This window comes from Eptesicus fuscus, chromosome 25, assembly GCF_027574615.1.
Source record: "Eptesicus fuscus isolate TK198812 chromosome 25, DD_ASM_mEF_20220401, whole genome shotgun sequence".
Lineage (NCBI taxonomy): Eukaryota > Metazoa > Chordata > Mammalia > Chiroptera > Vespertilionidae > Eptesicus > Eptesicus fuscus.
Genome location: NC_072497.1, coordinates 3,078,247 through 3,095,263, shown reverse-complemented (window position 1 = coordinate 3,095,263; position 17,017 = coordinate 3,078,247). Strand labels below are relative to the sequence as shown.

Here is a 17,017-nt window from a genome sequence, read left to right as displayed (position 1 = left end):
AGGCTTAACTTCAGTAACTTCTAGAAGCCCCGCCCAGGCCTGGCCCACACAGCTGGCTCGGGCTCCCCACTGGCTGGAGGTGCCTGGAAGAGGCTGCTAAAGGCCTTGTGGGCCAACAGTCAGCTGACCTGAAAGGCAAAGACATCCTTGACCAGAGCCTCCCCAAACACGAAGCTGGAGCCGGCCTCGGTGTAGCTCAGGAAGATCTGAAAGGAGAAAACAAGACAAAATGACATCCAGAGTGAGCCCATGAAGGAGGGAGGGAACAAGGAAACAGGGCAGGTTGGTCCAAGGACTAGGCCCCCAGGCCTTGGCCTTGTAGGGGCTGGGCACCACGTGGCAGTGTGCGTCGTTAAAGCCACGTTCATGGACACTCTCTCCAGAAGATACACCCTCTCAATAAATTTTAAAGAAATGTTCTGAGATGAGAGTTACTTAGATAATAAAAAAACAACAACAAAGGGAGCCCTGACCCGTGTGGCTCAGTGGATAGAGCGTCGGCCTGCGGACGGAAGGGTCCCAGGTTCGGTTCCGGTCAAGGGCATGTACCTTGGTTGCTGGCACATCCCCAGTAGGGAGGTGTGCAGGAGGCAGCTGATGGATGTTTCTCTCTCATTGATGTTTCTAGCTCTCTCTCCCTCTCCCTCCCCCTTCTCTCTTCCCCTCTGTAAAAAATCAATAAAATATATGAAAAAAAAACAACAACAAAACAATGAAGGGAGCCAGACAGTGAGAGGTGAGACAGCTGTCAAGGGCTGCCTCACGTGCCTGCCTGCTCCCCCCTCCCTCCTGACCAAGGGCACAGCCCCCATCTGTCCCTGTCCCAGGCTCGGGGCTTTGGTGTTTGAATCTGGTCACACTTCCACAGAAGACCGGATTTAGGTCCAGAACTTGCATTGCGGCTGCAGGGACAAGTCACTCCTCCTATCCAGGCCTCGGCGTCCCCATCTATAAAATGGGGGACACGACTGGAGTAGCAGCTCTGTCTCCTCCCCTCCACACCCACACGGAGCCAGAGCCCGGACACGCAGGGCTTTCTCCTCCAGGGCACGTGGAAATGTGTGTGTCAGGGCTGAGTACAGGATTAACCTTTTGTCCTCCGTAATTCACATTGTACAAAGTAAGTCATGATGATTGCACAACAATGTGAATAAACTCAATGACATTTAAAAATGGCTAAAATGGGCCCTAGCCGGTTTGGTCAGTGGATAGAGCGTCAGCCTGCAGACTGAAGAGTCCCAGGTTCGATTCCGGTCAAGGCACATGCCTAGGTGCGGGCTCAATCCTCAGTAGGAGGCATGCAGGAGGCAGCCAATCAATGATTCTCTCTCATCATTGATGTTTCTATCTCTCTTTCCCTCTTCCTTAATTTCTGAAATAAATAAAAACATATTTAAAAAATAAAAATGGTTAAATTGGTAACTGTTATGTTATGTGTATTTACTACAATAAAAAATGAAATTTAAAAAGTGTAACTTCAATAAACTAAACATTGTCTTTAAACACACACATACACAAAGTAAATCATTTGCAATTTTTTAAGCACTCCCATTATAAATTCCACATCACTGATGACTGCCGAGGACCGCATGCCTTTCTCCCGAATCAGACCCAGCCTCTGAGTCTGTCTGGGGGCACCGGGACGGAGGGAAGTACCAGCTGCACAGGCTAGCCCCCAGCTGCCTGCTTGGTCTGGGGCCCACTACACACAACCACCCTGGTCCCACTCCCTCTCTGAGGCCTCACCTCCCACTGTCCCCCAACAGAATGGCGTCTCCTCCATCCCCTGGCACCCAAGATGCCCTGGGAAGCCGGGCTCCATGTACACACCTGGATCTGGTCGCCCAGCCACTGGAACGCAATAAATCCAGGTTCTGTTCTGATGACAAGGAGGCCAAGTACAAACTGTAGCCCAAGACCCCAGGACACGGCCCGCCAAGACACCTGCCGCCGATACAGAAAGGACCTGATGAGCTCAGCTCCCCGGGGGCGATCCACTGGGGACAGGGTGGGGTGAGAGCAGAGGCCAGGGGCTGCTCTGAGGGGCTTTGGCCTGCCTGCAGGACAGGGCTGGACCTAGCCAGAGGTTGGACCTATTGCTAGTGGTCACATCCTCCCTGGAGTTCATAATAGGCCACACCCTTGGCGGCAGTGAGACTGGGGCAGCAGGCAGAAGTGGGCAGGTCTAACCGAGGACCCAGGTAAGCCTTGGGCATGCCATGGCACTTGGTCCCAGGTCATCGCTGGGTGGGCAGAGTTGTGGCCTTGGGGTCTGGTCTCAGTGTAACCTCCGTCTGCCTGGACCCTCCCCCCATTCCTCCTCCATAGGCAGGGCCCCTGCTACCCTAATCCCCCTCTGTCAAAGCCCTCACTCCAGCAGCAGGGAGCTGGATGCCTCTCAGCATTTAATGATTCCTTAGTGGTGACCCCCAAACCCAGGTGTGCATCAGGATCTCTGGGAAGCTTGGCTGGAGCCGGGGGGGGGTGGGGGGGGGGGTGGGGAGGAAGGTGAGGTGTTAGCCACACTGTGAAACCAGGAGGGGTCCTGATATTAGGGTGGTTGCATCACCAAGGAGGCAGAGGGAGAGAAAGGGCTGAGCCCCACTCACGCCTGACAACTAAGCACTCACTGCGTGGTGATGCTTTGAGCAGGCAAAGAGGATGCCGATGAACACGCAGATTCCTGCAAAGGACACCAGCTGCTCAGGCCGCCGGGCGGTGTCCAGAGCCAGCCACAGGACCAGGCCCAGGAAAGCAGCGAGGGCTAGACCCCTGCAGGGGAAAGGCAGAAAGACATCACCCTCAGCATCTTCCCCAACCCCACACAGTAGACCACCTGGGCTCCACAGAAAGCACACTCAGGGCTGGTGGGAGGAGAGAGAGCTGTGTGACTTCAGGAAAACCACCTAGCCTCTCTGAGTCTAATTTCCTCACTGGGAAAAGGAGGCTAAAGGCTCCCCATTTCTCAGGGTTGGGAGAGGACTAAATACTAAATACAGTGAAATCAGATCCCACCATTATATACTCTGTATGTGTTGTTAGGCCCGGCGGCATGGCTCAGTGGTTGAGTGCTGACCTATGAACCAGGAGGTCAGGGTTTGAGTCCTGGTCAGGGCACATGCCCGGCTTGCGAGCCCAAACCCCAGTAGAGGGCGTGCAGGAGGCAGGTGGACAAGGATTCTCTCTCATCATTGATGTTTCTCTCTCTCTCCCTCTCCCTTCCTCTCTGAAATCAATAAAAATATACTTTAAAAAAAATTCCCTGTTGCCCTAACCAGTTTGGCTCAGTGGTTAGAGCGTCGGCCTGCGGACTGAAGGGTCCCAGGTTCCATTCTGGTCAAGGGCATGTACCTTGGTTGCGGGCACATCCCCAGTAGCGGGTGTGCAGGAGGCAGCTGATCAATGTGTCTCTCTCATTGATGTTTCTAACTCTCTATCCCTCTCTTCTCCTCTGTGAAAAATCAATAAAATAAAATTTTTAAAAAATTCCCTGTTGCCCTGGACGGTGTTGCTCATGAGTTAGAGCATCGGCCTGTGGACTGAAGGGTCTCAGGTTCAATTCATAGTCAAGGGCACCTACATGGGTTGTAGGTTTGATCCCCGGTCCCAGTCGGGGTGTGTGCGGGAGGCAACCAATCAGTGTGTCTCTCTTACATCGATATTTCTTTCTCTTTCTCTCCCTTTCCCTTTCCGTTGCCCTCTCCCTTTCCCTCCTTTTCTCCCTTCTAGTTTCTGAAAATCAATGGAAAAAATATCTTTGGGTGAGGATTAACAACAACAACAACAACAACAAAATCCCCTGAGGGCTACCTGAAAGTAATGACACCTGGACCCCAGCCCAGCCTGCTGATTCAGACTCCAGGGTGGTCACCCCGCAGCTACATGTCTCACACGTGTCCCCGGTGATCTGATAGGAGGCAATGATATGGGCCCTCCCTGCCGGGATGAGCTGGGATCTCTCACTTTAGGAAACTGTTGAGTCCTGTTCTCTGCTGTCAGTCAGCTGTTGTAACTGGGGCAGAGAACCAGCCAGGAACTGGCAAATCTCCACAAAGATTGCTGCCACCTTTGAAGCCACCCAGCCACGCTTGCCCTGGGGCTTCCAAAAGGCAAGCAGGGTGGAGCACGCTCCCCATGGCACAGGAACTGGCCGGTGGGATGGGCCGAGGCCCTGCTCACCCAGCCCTGGCTGTGCCCCAGGAGCTGAGTCAGAGGCCCTCAGCCTCTGTGCCCCACTCCTTCTCACCCCGCCCCACCTGGGGGCTGTGAGCTCACTCACCTCTTCAACCAGAGGCTCAGGCGGGAATGCCTCAGAGGCGTGGCACACCTCCGCAGTTTTGGTCCCAGCAGCCTCTTCAACAGGCCGTGGGCCAAGAAGGCCAGGACCACACAGGTGAGGACAAACAGGGCCAGGGCCCTCTGGAAATTCAGGAGGCAAGCAATCAGCAGGAAGGCCGCAAACGCTGGGAGTGGGAGGGGAAAGTACGAGAAGGGGGTCAGTGATGACATGGGTCCCTTCGGGTCCCTGAAGCCCCGCCCTCTGGCTCCAACTACCCAATCTGGAACTTGGAAGGCAGGAATTTCACCCAACCCCTCTGAGCCTCAGTTCCTCACCTGGAAGTGAGAACCAATCATCCCTCCTGTGTTGAGGGTTGTTACTGAGTTAACTGATAGAGTGTGTATAAGGCAGGGGTCCTCAAACTTTTTAAACAGGGGGCCAGTTCACTGTCCCTCAGACCGTTGGAGGGCCGGACTATAGTTAAAAAAAAAAACTATGAACAAATTCCTACGCACACTGCTAAGTCGGCTGCTAAGCAGGACAGGCAGTGGCGGCAAAAACACCCAGCGGGCCGGATAAATGTCCTCGGCGGGCCGCATGTGGCCCGTGGGCCGTAGTTTGAGGACCCCTGCTCCAGAGCTAACTGGGTTCCACAGAGGACAGAGGTAAATAAGTCAGGTGTTCCAGGAAGGATCCCACTCTGAAGTATTAATCAGTGACATTTTCTTCCTGGAATCTCCTTTTCCCCCTTTGCCCTCCTCCCCCTTGAGGAGTTAAATCAGTCTGTGCTGTGCCTCCAGAAAGGAATATGAGCCTGGCCGGTGTGGTTCAGTGGTTGAGCGTCGACCTGTGAAATAGGAGGTCACAGTTTGATTCCCAGTCAGGACACATGCCTGGGTTGCGGATTTGATCCCCAGTGCAGGATGCAGCCGATCAATGATTCTCTCTCATCATTGATGTTTCTATCTTTCTCTTCCTCTCCCTTTCTCTATGAAATCAATAAAAAAAATTTTTTTAAAGAAAGAAAAGAGAGTAGATAGCAGAGGGGAAATATCTCTCCCTGGCTTCTGAGTTTCAAAAGCCAGGGCTCTTGAAGAATGAGAAGATACGCGTAGCCTTTCCATTGGATAAAAGATGTGGGATGGATGAAGCACTGTCAGTGTAAGCTCTACCCCACCCGCTCAGCTACCAGACTAGTTGGAGGGTATTAGTTGGAGGGTCTGCACTTGGCTTTCTCCCACGTTTAGGTAATCGTCCTTGCGTTCCCTCCTTAATCTCAAATGCATAAAAGAAACTGCAAACGATTAGTCTCAGAAGTGTTTGTCTCAGTCTGTTGAGATCTTGCTTGCAGGCCTATCCTCTGTTTGGCTCCAATAAAGTATCATAAAAACTCTCTACAGGTTTGGATGTTCTTACATCGACACAATATCAGCCCTTTCTCATCTGTCCAGCCTCACCCTCTGGCTCCTTGTCCAGAACATTACCCTCTAGCCACACTAGACTGTTGATCAGCTCCCTATCCACACCCTGTCCCCTTTCACTTTTGCTCCTGGGGTTCCTCTGCCTGGAGTGCCTCTCACTCCTTATGGTCCTTCCCCTCCACCTGGCCAACTCCTGCTCGACCTGTGAGACTCAGGTGCCACCTCCTCCTGGAAGTCCTCCCTGATCACCCCCATCCTTCCTTGGTGCTCCCAGATGGCACGCTGCGCTACGTGGACATGGTTGTTGCCCTCTCCCTTACTGATCAGAGTGCCTTGGGAACAAGGTCTGGTCTGCCTTAATTCTGCCGACCCTGCTTCCGGCATGGGCGCTGGTCCCAGCTGGCGCTCAGCAAAGCTCTGTTGAATTACTGGGTAAGTGAACGACCCTGCCCTGAGACATGGGTGGCTGGGGTGGAGGTGGCTGACATGGGGGGTCGGGGGGGGGATTGGGGTGGTGGGGGGGTCGGTCCCAGGCTCACCGGTACTGAGCAGGCCTGTGCAGATCCATCGAAACAGCTGTGTGTGCTCCCTGCAGAAGCGCCTCACTCTCAGGGCGGCCTGCAGGCTCCTCCTGGGGAGAAGACCAGAGGCTCCACAAGTGGCCCCCAGACTCCCGTCCCCATGGGGATCCTCAACACCTCCAGGTGGAAGCCGCTCCAATAAAAGGGTGACATGGGGTGAGCCAGGCCCGGGCCTTGACATCCCACAGCGCTGAAGAGCAACCCCAGCCCAGAGCGCAGGGAGGAAAGGCTCAGGCACTCGGCACCACCCCAGGGATAACCCTGCCTGCAGGCCTGGAGGGGAGCTACCTGCCAGCAGGAAGAACTCTCCAGCAAACAGCTACCAAACCGCATGCACAGATCATTCCGGCCGCCTCCCTCCCGCCCCATGGAGCAGGGGGGAGAGGCTCCCATCTCTGCATTTACTGCCTTGGGACCCGGGACACTGCTCGCTGAGTCAGCGGCTCCCCTCGGAGATATGGGAACAGCCCACTGTATGCCAGCAGCTGTGGCCCACTGCCCTCCAGGCCCAGGGCAATGCCAGGTCTTGCCTGGTCATTTGGTCACTGGCCTATCCCTGCAGTGGAGGCTGCAATCTGAATAGCCTCGGGGGTCTCACAGGCTGCACAGCTGCTGCTTTAAGGACCCTCTCTCCCCTCTCTCTGTCCCATCTCCCACCTCCTAAGTGCATCTTCCCCAATCTTGCTCTAAGACAGACAGATGGAACCCCCGCCTCCTGTTCTCCTCAACTCAGGACTGGCCAGTGAGGACCCCAGCGGGCCTAGGTATTTGGGAGGCCCAGTTCTAGGCTCCTACTTGCTGCCTGTGTGACCTGGGCCCATCCCTTTCCTTCTCTGGGCTTCAGCTGCCCCCTGTGAGAAGAGGGGGCTGGCCAAGGCCAGGGCTTTTCAAACTAAGCCTCGAGGTCCCCCAAGTTGCCCAGAGACTGAATAATTAAGAGGGGGGGGCCAGTCTGGTTTGGGGGTCCCGTCCAAGTGAAACCACATTTTGGGGTTCCCAATGGGATTTCACTCTGGCGGCTTCACAGCAGGTTGGGAGCCTCGGGCCTGGCTTGCCTCTGAGGCAGAGGCCAGCAGAGCACATTCATGGGCTAAATCGTGTTTTCTCCTTCCTTCAACAAAGATACAGGGAGTCGCCTTTCTACCTGGCAGGGAGCACGCTCCCACCCCTGCTCCCCGTGGTGGCTTCCTCCCCTACCCAGCCCGCGTCCCCTCCTGGAGACCACTTACCCTGCTGAGAAGGGCTCCTGGCTGGCTTTGCTCGAACTGTTCCTGCCCTCTGCAGGGCTCAAGTCGCTGCCCGGGGTCTGGCCTTCCTCCTAAAGCCAGCAGAGAGGACCACAGTGTCTCTGCCACCCCAAGTGAGAACTAGAGCTGGGGCCCAGGATGGGAGAGGCCCTGGCTGCCACCGAGTGTGCCCACAGGCACCTCGGGAGTGGGCCGGGGTGGGGGCTGGGCTTTTGCACAGGAAGTAATCGGAGGGCAACTTAAATTCTGCAGAGCATGCATTGAGCACCTACTGTGTGCTGGGCTCTGTGCTAGGGAGGAACACTCAGCTGTGCCTGAGCTGTGGCTGGTGGGGAGTCCCAGGCAGGGCCACCTGGTCGCGTAAGCCCCAGGACACCAATAGCCTCACAGTCTGTGGAGTTGGGATCTGACATGTAGGGGGGTTACTCTTGCAAATTACAATGTGAAAGGTGCATCCTGGGTTGTGCCGTGTGGTGAAGGGGAGGGGATTTGTGGGGGGGAAGAGGGTGTCATTTTAGGCTCCAGAGTTCTGGGTGGTGGGGCCTGACCTGGCCGTTCCAGAGCAAGGACAAGCCTGCCAGCTCCTCAAAGGCTGAGACTTCCTCAGGGACCCCGACCCCCACGCCACCCCGACCCCCACGTGCTTTCTCCTTCTCATCCTTTAACTCGCAGCCCGATGGCTCCTCCTTGTTGAGACCTTCCTGACCTTTCAGACTAGGGCACGCCCTGCGGGCACATGGTGGGCACACACGTGTTTAAGAAGTGAAATAAGGGGCTGCTCTGCGCTGAGGAGGCCAGCACACTGGGGTGGGTGGGGTGGGGGAAGGAGAGGAAGATGGTGAACAAAGGCCCTTCCCACCAGGGGACCAAGATGGGGCTGGGGAGGGGACAGACCAGGCTTTCCGAGAGCTCAGCCCCCATGTTGTCCAGACCGTTGGCCACGGATGCGAGAGAGATGGACTCTTTGGGTCTGGGTGTGTTGTCCTCCATGTGCCAGACCTTCCAGCTGAAAAACAGAGTGAGGCCCAAAGCTGAAAGGGGGCGGCCAGGGAGGGGCCTGCGGAAGGAAGGTGGATGGGAAGGGAGAGGGCTAGCAGGGGGGACCAGACACCTAGCGTAGCTCCTACCATCCCAGAACCCAACCCTCACCATGGCTGGGGGCATGGCCGTGACTCTCCAGGGACAGCGGAAGGCATCCCTTCCTGTGCTCACTTCTCAGAAACCCACGAGGCCAGGCAGAAACAGGGAAAGCCTGCCCACTGCACAGGGAGGAGGAGGAAGGAATTCTGTGTAACACGTATGTGTACTTGATACAGGTATTTTTGTGAAGAGAGGCCCTAGCTTTCAACGCTCCCCACAATACGTTAAAACCATTGCCACTGCGTGGCTCAGTGGTTGAGCGTCGACCTATGAACCAGAAGGTCACGGTTCGATTCCCGGTCAGGGCACATGCCCAGGTTGCGGGCTCGATCCCCAATGTGGGACGTGCAGGAAGCAGCCAGTCAATGATTCTCTCTCATCATTGATATTTCCCTCTCTCTCTCCCCCTCTCCTTCTCCCTTCCTCTCTGAAATCAATAAAAATACATTATTAAAAACAACAACAACAACACCCACCATTGCCATTAAGTGATATTTTCATTGTATTGTACTGTTCCACCTCTGAAAGGTGGAGACACAATGCCCTGAAGACTTCATTCTGGTCCCTGTACCCAACTGTCCCTGAAATCAGCCCTACCCCTGGACTTCTCAATGACAAGAGCCAATATAGTCCTCTTTCTTCCTTTCCTTTTTTTTTTTTTTTAACTGAAGCTCAGTTCATAGACTTAAACTCACCTGTAAGTATGAGACCCCATGTCTCCCCACTTCTGTTCCCTCTCTTTTCCTTTCCCTTGGGTGGCAAGCTACACTATCCAAACAGCAGCCCGGTGAAGCTCAGACCCAGAGGTGTGCACACAAGAGCAGGAACAGCTGTGGACATGCACCCAGAGGGAAGCCCACCTACCCGTGCACACACAGACACACACACACACACACACACACACACACACACACACACACAGACACACACACACAGCCGCACAGGGGGAGGCAGGATCCTCTTCCTACTCACCTATTTGTGGTGAACAAGCCACGCTCAGGCACAGGCGGCGGCGTGGATTTCTGTGAGGACAGGCTGGGTGCAACCTGCTTGCACTTTGGCCTGCGTTCTCATTTTAGTGGGAATTCCTGGGCAGAGTTCAGATTTGGCGTAGGTTGGGCTTCCCACCCAGCTTGGTCACAGCAAAGGCAGGGACCCCAACCTCTTTCAGGGAAATGGGGAACAGGGCAAGTGGGCCCCACACTAGGCCTGACCCACTGAATTCGGCCCTCTTACTTAATTTGTCTTCCTCCTCTGAGATGCCCTCCTCTCCACTCTCTTCTGCTCCCAAACACTCCCACCTCTTCCAGGAAGCCCACCCTGATTATTCTCATCCTTCCCACGGCCCCTCCTGTGGCCTCCTTGTCCCCCTGCCCTCAGTGCTACTCAGTGTCTCAGACCCTGCACCTTACCTTTCATTTTACCTCTTATCCAGTCTCCCTTTCTCACTCAATCAGTAATTGTAACAGCAATCTGTTTTCCTGAGCTTGAAGAGAAAGGACGCAGTGCAGCTGTCACAGATGGTAAAAGTGTTTCAGGTCTAAACATCCTACGCACAAAACAAAATCACACAATTTGCCCTTTTGTTCCATTTTTCTCTTTGATACCTAAGCAACCATGTGCAAAGTCAAGGGACAAACCCTTTAGTGTTTCAATCCTCAATCTAATCATTAAACTTATCTGACAGGATTTACATCTCTTTAATAATTAAACACACACACTCAGGACAAAACCTTTTATGACACATGAACACTACCTAGTAGCAGAGTGCAATTCCTGCACGTGCTGGTTGTTCGGAAAAAACTGGAGATTGATGGAAGGAGGGCAGGGTACCCCTCTTTTTAAAAACTTTTTGTTGCCTGGCTGGCATGGCTCAGAGGTTGAGCGTCAACCTATGAACCAGGAGTTCACAGTTCGATTCCTAGTCAGGGCACATGCCCAGTGTGGGGCATGCAGAAAGCAGCTGATCAGTGATTCCCTGTCATCATTGATGTTTCTATCTCCTTCTCTCTCTCCCTTCCTCTCTGAAATCAATTTATATATATATTTAAAGAAAAAGGAAAAAAAAATTTTTGTCTGTCATTCTGATTACCAAAACATGAGCACTGTTAAACATTTAAACGTTATAGAAATATACAAAACAAAGGAAGTTAAAAATTCCTCTAATGTGAAACTTCCAGAGATGAATCACCACAGAGTTTGTGGCATTTTGGTCCAGACTTTTTTCTTAAGTGAATACTATGAAATGTTATTCATTTTACAAAAGGGGCTCAGACTATACCAGCTTTTTTGCAAACTTGCTTTCCTGGGCAGAAAGCCACACTCTGTCCTCCCCACTCTGTGTGTGTGTGGGGTGGGGGGGACGGGGTGGGGGGGCAATGTGCTGCCTGATTCTGTAAAAAGTAATACACAGAAACCCCATTTAAAATGAAGTTGGGAGGCCAGAAGGGAGAGCTCTAAGGCGCTTGGTCCCTGCAGCCCAGCAGGAAGAGGTCTCTGTTTATCTTAGCTTTCCGGAATTCCTCTTCTACAAAAGAATTTCCTCTCCTTTGTCGGAACTTCCAATGGTTTGCTATTAGGCCCCCTGCCCTGAATTGCAATTCTTTGTTGTTTCCAAATAAACGCATTTTGCTGGGGAAATATCTGGCTGACTATGTATTACAGGTCAGCAATTGTAAACTCAGTGACCGTGACGTCATCTGGTGTGTCCGGAGAGGGACACCTGCCTCTGTGTGCAGCCTCCGCGAGGGTGGGCGGAGCTGCCCTCACGGTGGGGCCTCATCAAGTAAGTCACAGTCGAGGCAGAGGGGACTGAACCTGTTTCTCTGCCTCGGTCCCCTTCTAACCTCTCCCTGCTTCTAACCTCTCCCCCTTCCCTCCCTTCTCTCTGCCCTCTCCCCTCCTCTCTTGGTGTCCAGACAGACGAGAGCCTGGAAGCACAACACATCCAGAAGCAGCCAAGCTTGTTTCAAAGCATTCCCGATATTGCAGCTTACGACCTTGATCTCTTTCTTAAAAGTATTTTTTTAATTGGTTTTAGAGAGGAAGAGGGAGGGAGAGAGAGATAGAAACATCAATGATGAGAGGGAATAATTGATCCACTGCCTCCTGCACATCCCACACTGGGGATCCAGCCCACAACCCAAAAATGTGCCCTGGCCTGGAATCAAACTATGATTTCCTGGTTCATAGGTTGATGCTCAACCACTTAGCCACACCGGCCAGGCACCTTGACCTTTTAATGTGCCCTAATCTCCAAAGCAAGGACTTACTAGGCTGTGTGTCATGAGATAAAACCCTGAGCGTGGAGCTTAACCCTTTGCACTCGCTGGCTTTTTTCTCGATTCCTTTATTCTACTTGGGATTTAATTTTTTAAATACCCCAGATTTTACAAAGCGCGGCAGTAGAATAAAAAACTGGAGTTTCTTTTCATACAAACTTACTTATTTGGATTTTTTTTATATTTCAAATTATTGATACCTTCAAAGAGTAATTTTAATCTCGACATCCGAGTGCAAAAGGTTAAAGCTCTGGATTCATTCCTGTCTCTCCAAGTCAGCCCGTTTCCTCATCTGTAACACAGTGGGGGTGGGTAATCGTACCTGCCTCTTAAATATTCATGAGGAGTAAGTAAGCTAATTCTGGTGGGTGTTTGGCAGACAGCCAGGCACCCTCAGGCCGGCAGGTGTCATCACTGCCACAGTCCCATCTCAGAGATGTCTTGGCATATTCTCCTCCTCCAGGCCAGGAGACCCTGTGCTTCTCCTCTGCTGCCCCCATGCAAGGAGGAGTGACCAGGAGTGACCCTGGCCCCCAGAAGCCAGATGCTCTTTATTTTTTAAACATATTTTTATTGATTTCAGAGAGAAAGGGAGAGGGAGAGATAGAAACATCAATGATGAGAGAATCATTGATCAGCTGCCTTCTGCATGCCCCCTACTGGGGATTGAGGCCGCAACCCTGGCATGTGTCCTGACCAGGAATTGAACTGTGACCTCCTGGTTCATAGGTCGACGCTCAACCACTGAGCCACTGAGGTCAGGCACCAGATCTCTTTTCAGGTGGTATTCGGCTGAAAGCCACAGGCTGGGCAGTCAGGAGGCTGGGTGGGTTGAGTTGAGGCCACCAGGGAAAGACCAAGAGCTGGAGGACCGCAGGGGTCCTGGCTCTGCCCCATCCAGCTGTGTGACCTCAGCACTCAGTGCATTACTTGATCCCCCGTGGCCTGTTTCCTGAGGAGGCCGTTCCTGAGATGTTTAGCTCTGAGGCCTACCCCACCCACCAGATGGTAGAGTGAGGCCTGGGTCTGATCCAGGCAGAGGAAGACAAGGAATAAATATACATATACACTGAGTGGCCAGATTATTATGATCTCTGAACGTATAATAATCTGGCCACTCTGTGTGTGTGTGTGTGTGTGTGTGTGTGTGTGTGTGTGTGTGTGTGTGTTAGAGACCCGGTGCATGAATTCGTGCATGGGTGGGGTCTGGCCAGACTGGCCAGGGGGAGGGGACATGGGCAGTTGGCCTGCCTGCCTGGTGGTCCAACTCCTGGTCGAGGGGACAATTTGTATATTAGCCTTTTATTCTATAGGATATACACTGAGTGGCCAGATTATGATGCGTTCAGAGATCATCATAACCTGGCCACTCAGTGTATATTTCCTTTCCAATCAAAACAAAATAGCACTTGGATTTATAATGAAGAGGCTGCTCCACCTCTCCCATGCCTGGCCCACTCTTTAGAGGCAACCACTTACCTGTTTCTGGGTTTAGTTCTTTGGGGCCACTTCCTGTTTCCAGGGAACTCTTGGCCAAGGCATGGGAAAGAAACCCTTCTCCTTGCCAGGCTTTGATACAATAAAGAGGATATGTTTGTAAGTGGTGAGTGAAACATTCAGGGCTGTAAGAGGCAACCATCATCGGAAAGGGTGTTCAACAATCTATTTTCTTTTCACAATCTTGCCCACACTCATGTCTTGGCTCTTCACAGGTGAGGTCTCTTTCATTGCATTGATTCATGTGTCCAAGCACTGGACAAAAAGTTGCAGGAATATGACCTTGTCATTCTCTCCAATACCCAAAAGGTCGAACACCCCTGCCATGGCTGCTTGGCATGACTATCCAAGTGTCCCCTGATATGGTCCACCCCTTGACTCTGTTCACGGAGAACAGATGGGCACAAATGGCCCTTATCTAATACAAAATGAAAGAATGGGTCTGGGGCTCATCTCTATCTCAGCCAACAAGAAAGGGCTGGTGCCCAGCTAGCGTGACTCAGTGGTTGAACGTTGATCTATGAACCAGGAGGTCATGGTTTGATTCCTGGTCAGGGCATATGACCAGATGTGGGCTTAATCCCCAGTGTGGGGCATGCAGGAGGCAGTCAATCAATGAGTCTCTCTTATCATTGATGTTTCTCTCTCTCCTCCCTCTCCATTCCAAAAGGAAGGAAGGAAGGAAGGAAGGAAGGAAGGAAGGAAGGAAGGAAGGAAGGAAGAGGAGGGAGGGAGGGAGGGAGGGAGGGAGGGAGGGAGGGAGGGAGGGAGGGAGGGAAAAGAAAGGACTGGTGACATAAGGACACCTGGTCCCACATCCAAGAGGGTTCAAGGCCACCAGGCAGGGGGAGTTTTCCCCAAGCAGGTAGGAGATCACTGTTTCAAAATATTTAACTGGTTACTATTTTGTGAAGAATATTCCCTTTGTTATTTCACTTTCTATCCTTCTTTCTTCTCTATTTCATTAGCTTTTTATATAACGAGAGATTGAGATGTTTCATTTTCAGTCGGATCCAGGTTAGGATGTTCTACAAACCAAAGTAGTTCTTAATGCACATCATCCCTTCGGGTTCAAATATATCATTTATGACTTTTAGGCCATATCCTCCATCTGAGGTGCACCATTTTCCTCCAGCCTCTGGGAAGGGCTGTAGGGCTATTAATTTGGATTTCCATTGCTTTGTTGGCTTAGAGCCTGACACTGAGTCCCAGCTGACAAGCTGGTTATTTATACAGGCAAAAATAATTCTTTGATTGCTCCATCTTCTCTCCCTGTCAGAGAAGTGGTCTGGTGTGGCACCCACTGAGCCTTACAGCAAAGCCAGAAATTTTTTACAAAAGTTTGCATGAAGAGGACTTCAGGCCTCCCTGGGAGGAGCTGGTAAAATAAATCTACCCACAGGCCAGAAGTATCCATAAGGAAGGTGCTGACAAGTGAGGCATCACAAATTAAACACAATTGTTAGGAAGAATAAAAACGGACACCTCTGAGTGTCACATCTAGACATTGAAACTTTCCAGGCATATCTTGGCTCCCTCCACGCAGGTGGAATTCCACTGGTAACAGTGCCAAAGACGGAAAGGCCTGGCCTCATCTCTCACTAGTGCCAAGTGTCCCTCCTGTGTGGACCTGGCAATCATACACCATGACTCATTCGGAACCACTCCTTTCCATTGAACCACTCCTTTCATTTCGCTATGCCTGTAGAAGCAAGTGTCACTATTCCAAAGGTTGTATCCAATTCCCTTCAGCTCCATGACAGTGGCGGTTTGTGGAGAACATGACCCAACACGGGAGCTAAACACTGCCTAGCGTGTGGGCCGGGAGGCAGTGCTATTTCCCACAGGATGAGACCATTTCCAGGGATGAAGCAGAGATGCTGGTTAGCCGCCTCATCTGAGCGAAGGGACAAGCCCCGGGTCTCCCCGCTTGGAGAAGAGCAGTGTGTGAGTGGGCCCTGAGATGGAGCCTGTGGTTCCAGAAGATGGTGACAACTATGGCACCAGCTGACGGCTTCATGCCTGAGAGCTTGGTATGTGCCAGGCTGTGAGAAGAGCTTTCGCCCTACCTGATTTGGCTCGGTGGATAGAGTGTTGGCCTGTGGACTGAAGGGTCCCAGGTTCAATTCCCGGTCAAGGGCATGTACCTTGGTTGCAGGCACATCCCCAGTAGGGAGTGTACAGGAGGCAGCTGATGGATGTTTCTCTCTCATCGATGTTTCTAACTCTCTATCCCTCTCCCTTTCTCTCTGTTAAAAAAAAAAAAATCAATAAAAGATATATATTTTTTAAAAAGAGCTTTTTTCTGCAGTATCTCAATTAACCCTCATAACAATTAGTGAGGTAGGTACTGGTCACCATGTCCCCCACCTGTCCTCCATGGAGGTGTATAAGGGGGAGCCAGCATCATAAATGGAGCAACTATTGAGAAGTTGAACAGGCTGAGGTAGACTGTAGGCAACTGTCACCTGATGTGTCCACCCCATGCTTGCACTTCGCCTGCTGCTTGGCATACACAGTAATACTGCAGGCCCTAAACAGATAGCAGCAGAGTGCGCTTACTGTGCTGATGCCTCAGAACCTGAGCGATGCCCAAAGGTGCCTTAGTGGACACTGGCTCAGAGTCAGTGTTTGAGCAGTCCACTCCAAAGACGATTATAAACGAGGCACTGGGACAAGCCTTGGAGGGGGTACCTTTCTGGGCTTATGCGGCTTATTGGCTGGCTGTGAACGTTTTAAAGAGGCTCGTGAAACGGCACCCAAAGGTGACAGCACCCAAGCTGACAGCTGACAAGCTGAGATATGCAGGAGACTGTGGGAGATTTGGCCTGCCGGGCTGGGCTGTGGCATCTAGTTTTGGCAATATGATTGGCAATGTGATTTATAAGGGGAAGCAAGGATCTGTTAGTAAAGAAGATCTAGCAAGAGCTACTTTCGTTACCATCACCAGTAACCTTTGTTGTGTGGCAGGAACGTGTGCTGCTAATGAGAAAATAAACAGAGCTGTCACTGTTGGAAACTTATGAGTCAATACTCTCTCGATGAAACTTGGCCTATCCACTGGATTACTGGTCAGAAGGTCAACTGAAAGCATTGTTTTCAGCACATGGGGCGCTTTGGAGCAGTTGGTGTACTTCTTGGGCTGCCAAATTTCAGCTAAAGCATCAGGTTTCTCTCTGCTAATAAATGTCATTCAAGAGGAACTGAAAACCGCAGGCCTTATTATTGCATTGTCACTGGGAACCAAAGGATAAAAGAATAGCACTATGCCTGCTGATTTTTAAATGTCAAAATAGTAAGATGCTAAATGTTGCTATATTAGCAGCAAGAACTTGGTAACAGGTGAAGTATTTCTAACTGAAATGCTGTCCCTTTTGTATAGCCAGTGTTAAATCCTTAAATGCAAAACAGCCTCTGGTTGTTGAGCTTTCTCACACACACAAAAAGAAAAAAAAAAGAAAAAAGAAATGTCAGTTTTAATCCACAGGGACATGTCCCATATTGGGCCTGGATGTGCTATTCAAATAATCAAAAACCAGTGGCCAGCCCCAGCTGTTTTGGCTCAGTGGAT

The 17,017-nt window shown here is 51.7% G+C and overlaps 1 protein-coding gene and 1 pseudogene across 2 annotated transcripts in view; one reads left to right on the top strand and one right to left on the bottom strand.

Annotated features, from left to right (window-relative positions):
- SLC28A1 (solute carrier family 28 member 1) overlaps positions 1-8,518 on the bottom strand; it is a 31,508-nt gene extending 22,990 nt beyond the window's left edge. For both annotated transcript variants that reach the window (XM_054713205.1, XM_054713206.1), the window contains exons 1-7: positions 8,423-8,518; positions 7,511-7,599; positions 6,240-6,331; positions 4,280-4,463; positions 2,631-2,772; positions 1,831-1,944; positions 129-206 (exon numbers count right to left, since the gene is read on the bottom strand). In XM_054713205.1, the coding sequence (XP_054569180.1) occupies positions 129-206; positions 1,831-1,944; positions 2,631-2,772; positions 4,280-4,463; positions 6,240-6,331; positions 7,511-7,599; positions 8,423-8,518 (795 nt within the window). The remainder of the gene's footprint in view (positions 1-128; positions 207-1,830; positions 1,945-2,630; positions 2,773-4,279; positions 4,464-6,239; positions 6,332-7,510; positions 7,600-8,422) is intronic.
- Positions 8,519-16,015: 7,497 nt separating this feature from the next.
- Positions 16,016-16,606, top strand: LOC103302998 (pantothenate kinase 3-like; annotated as a pseudogene).
- The last annotated feature ends 411 nt before the right edge of the window (positions 16,607-17,017 follow it).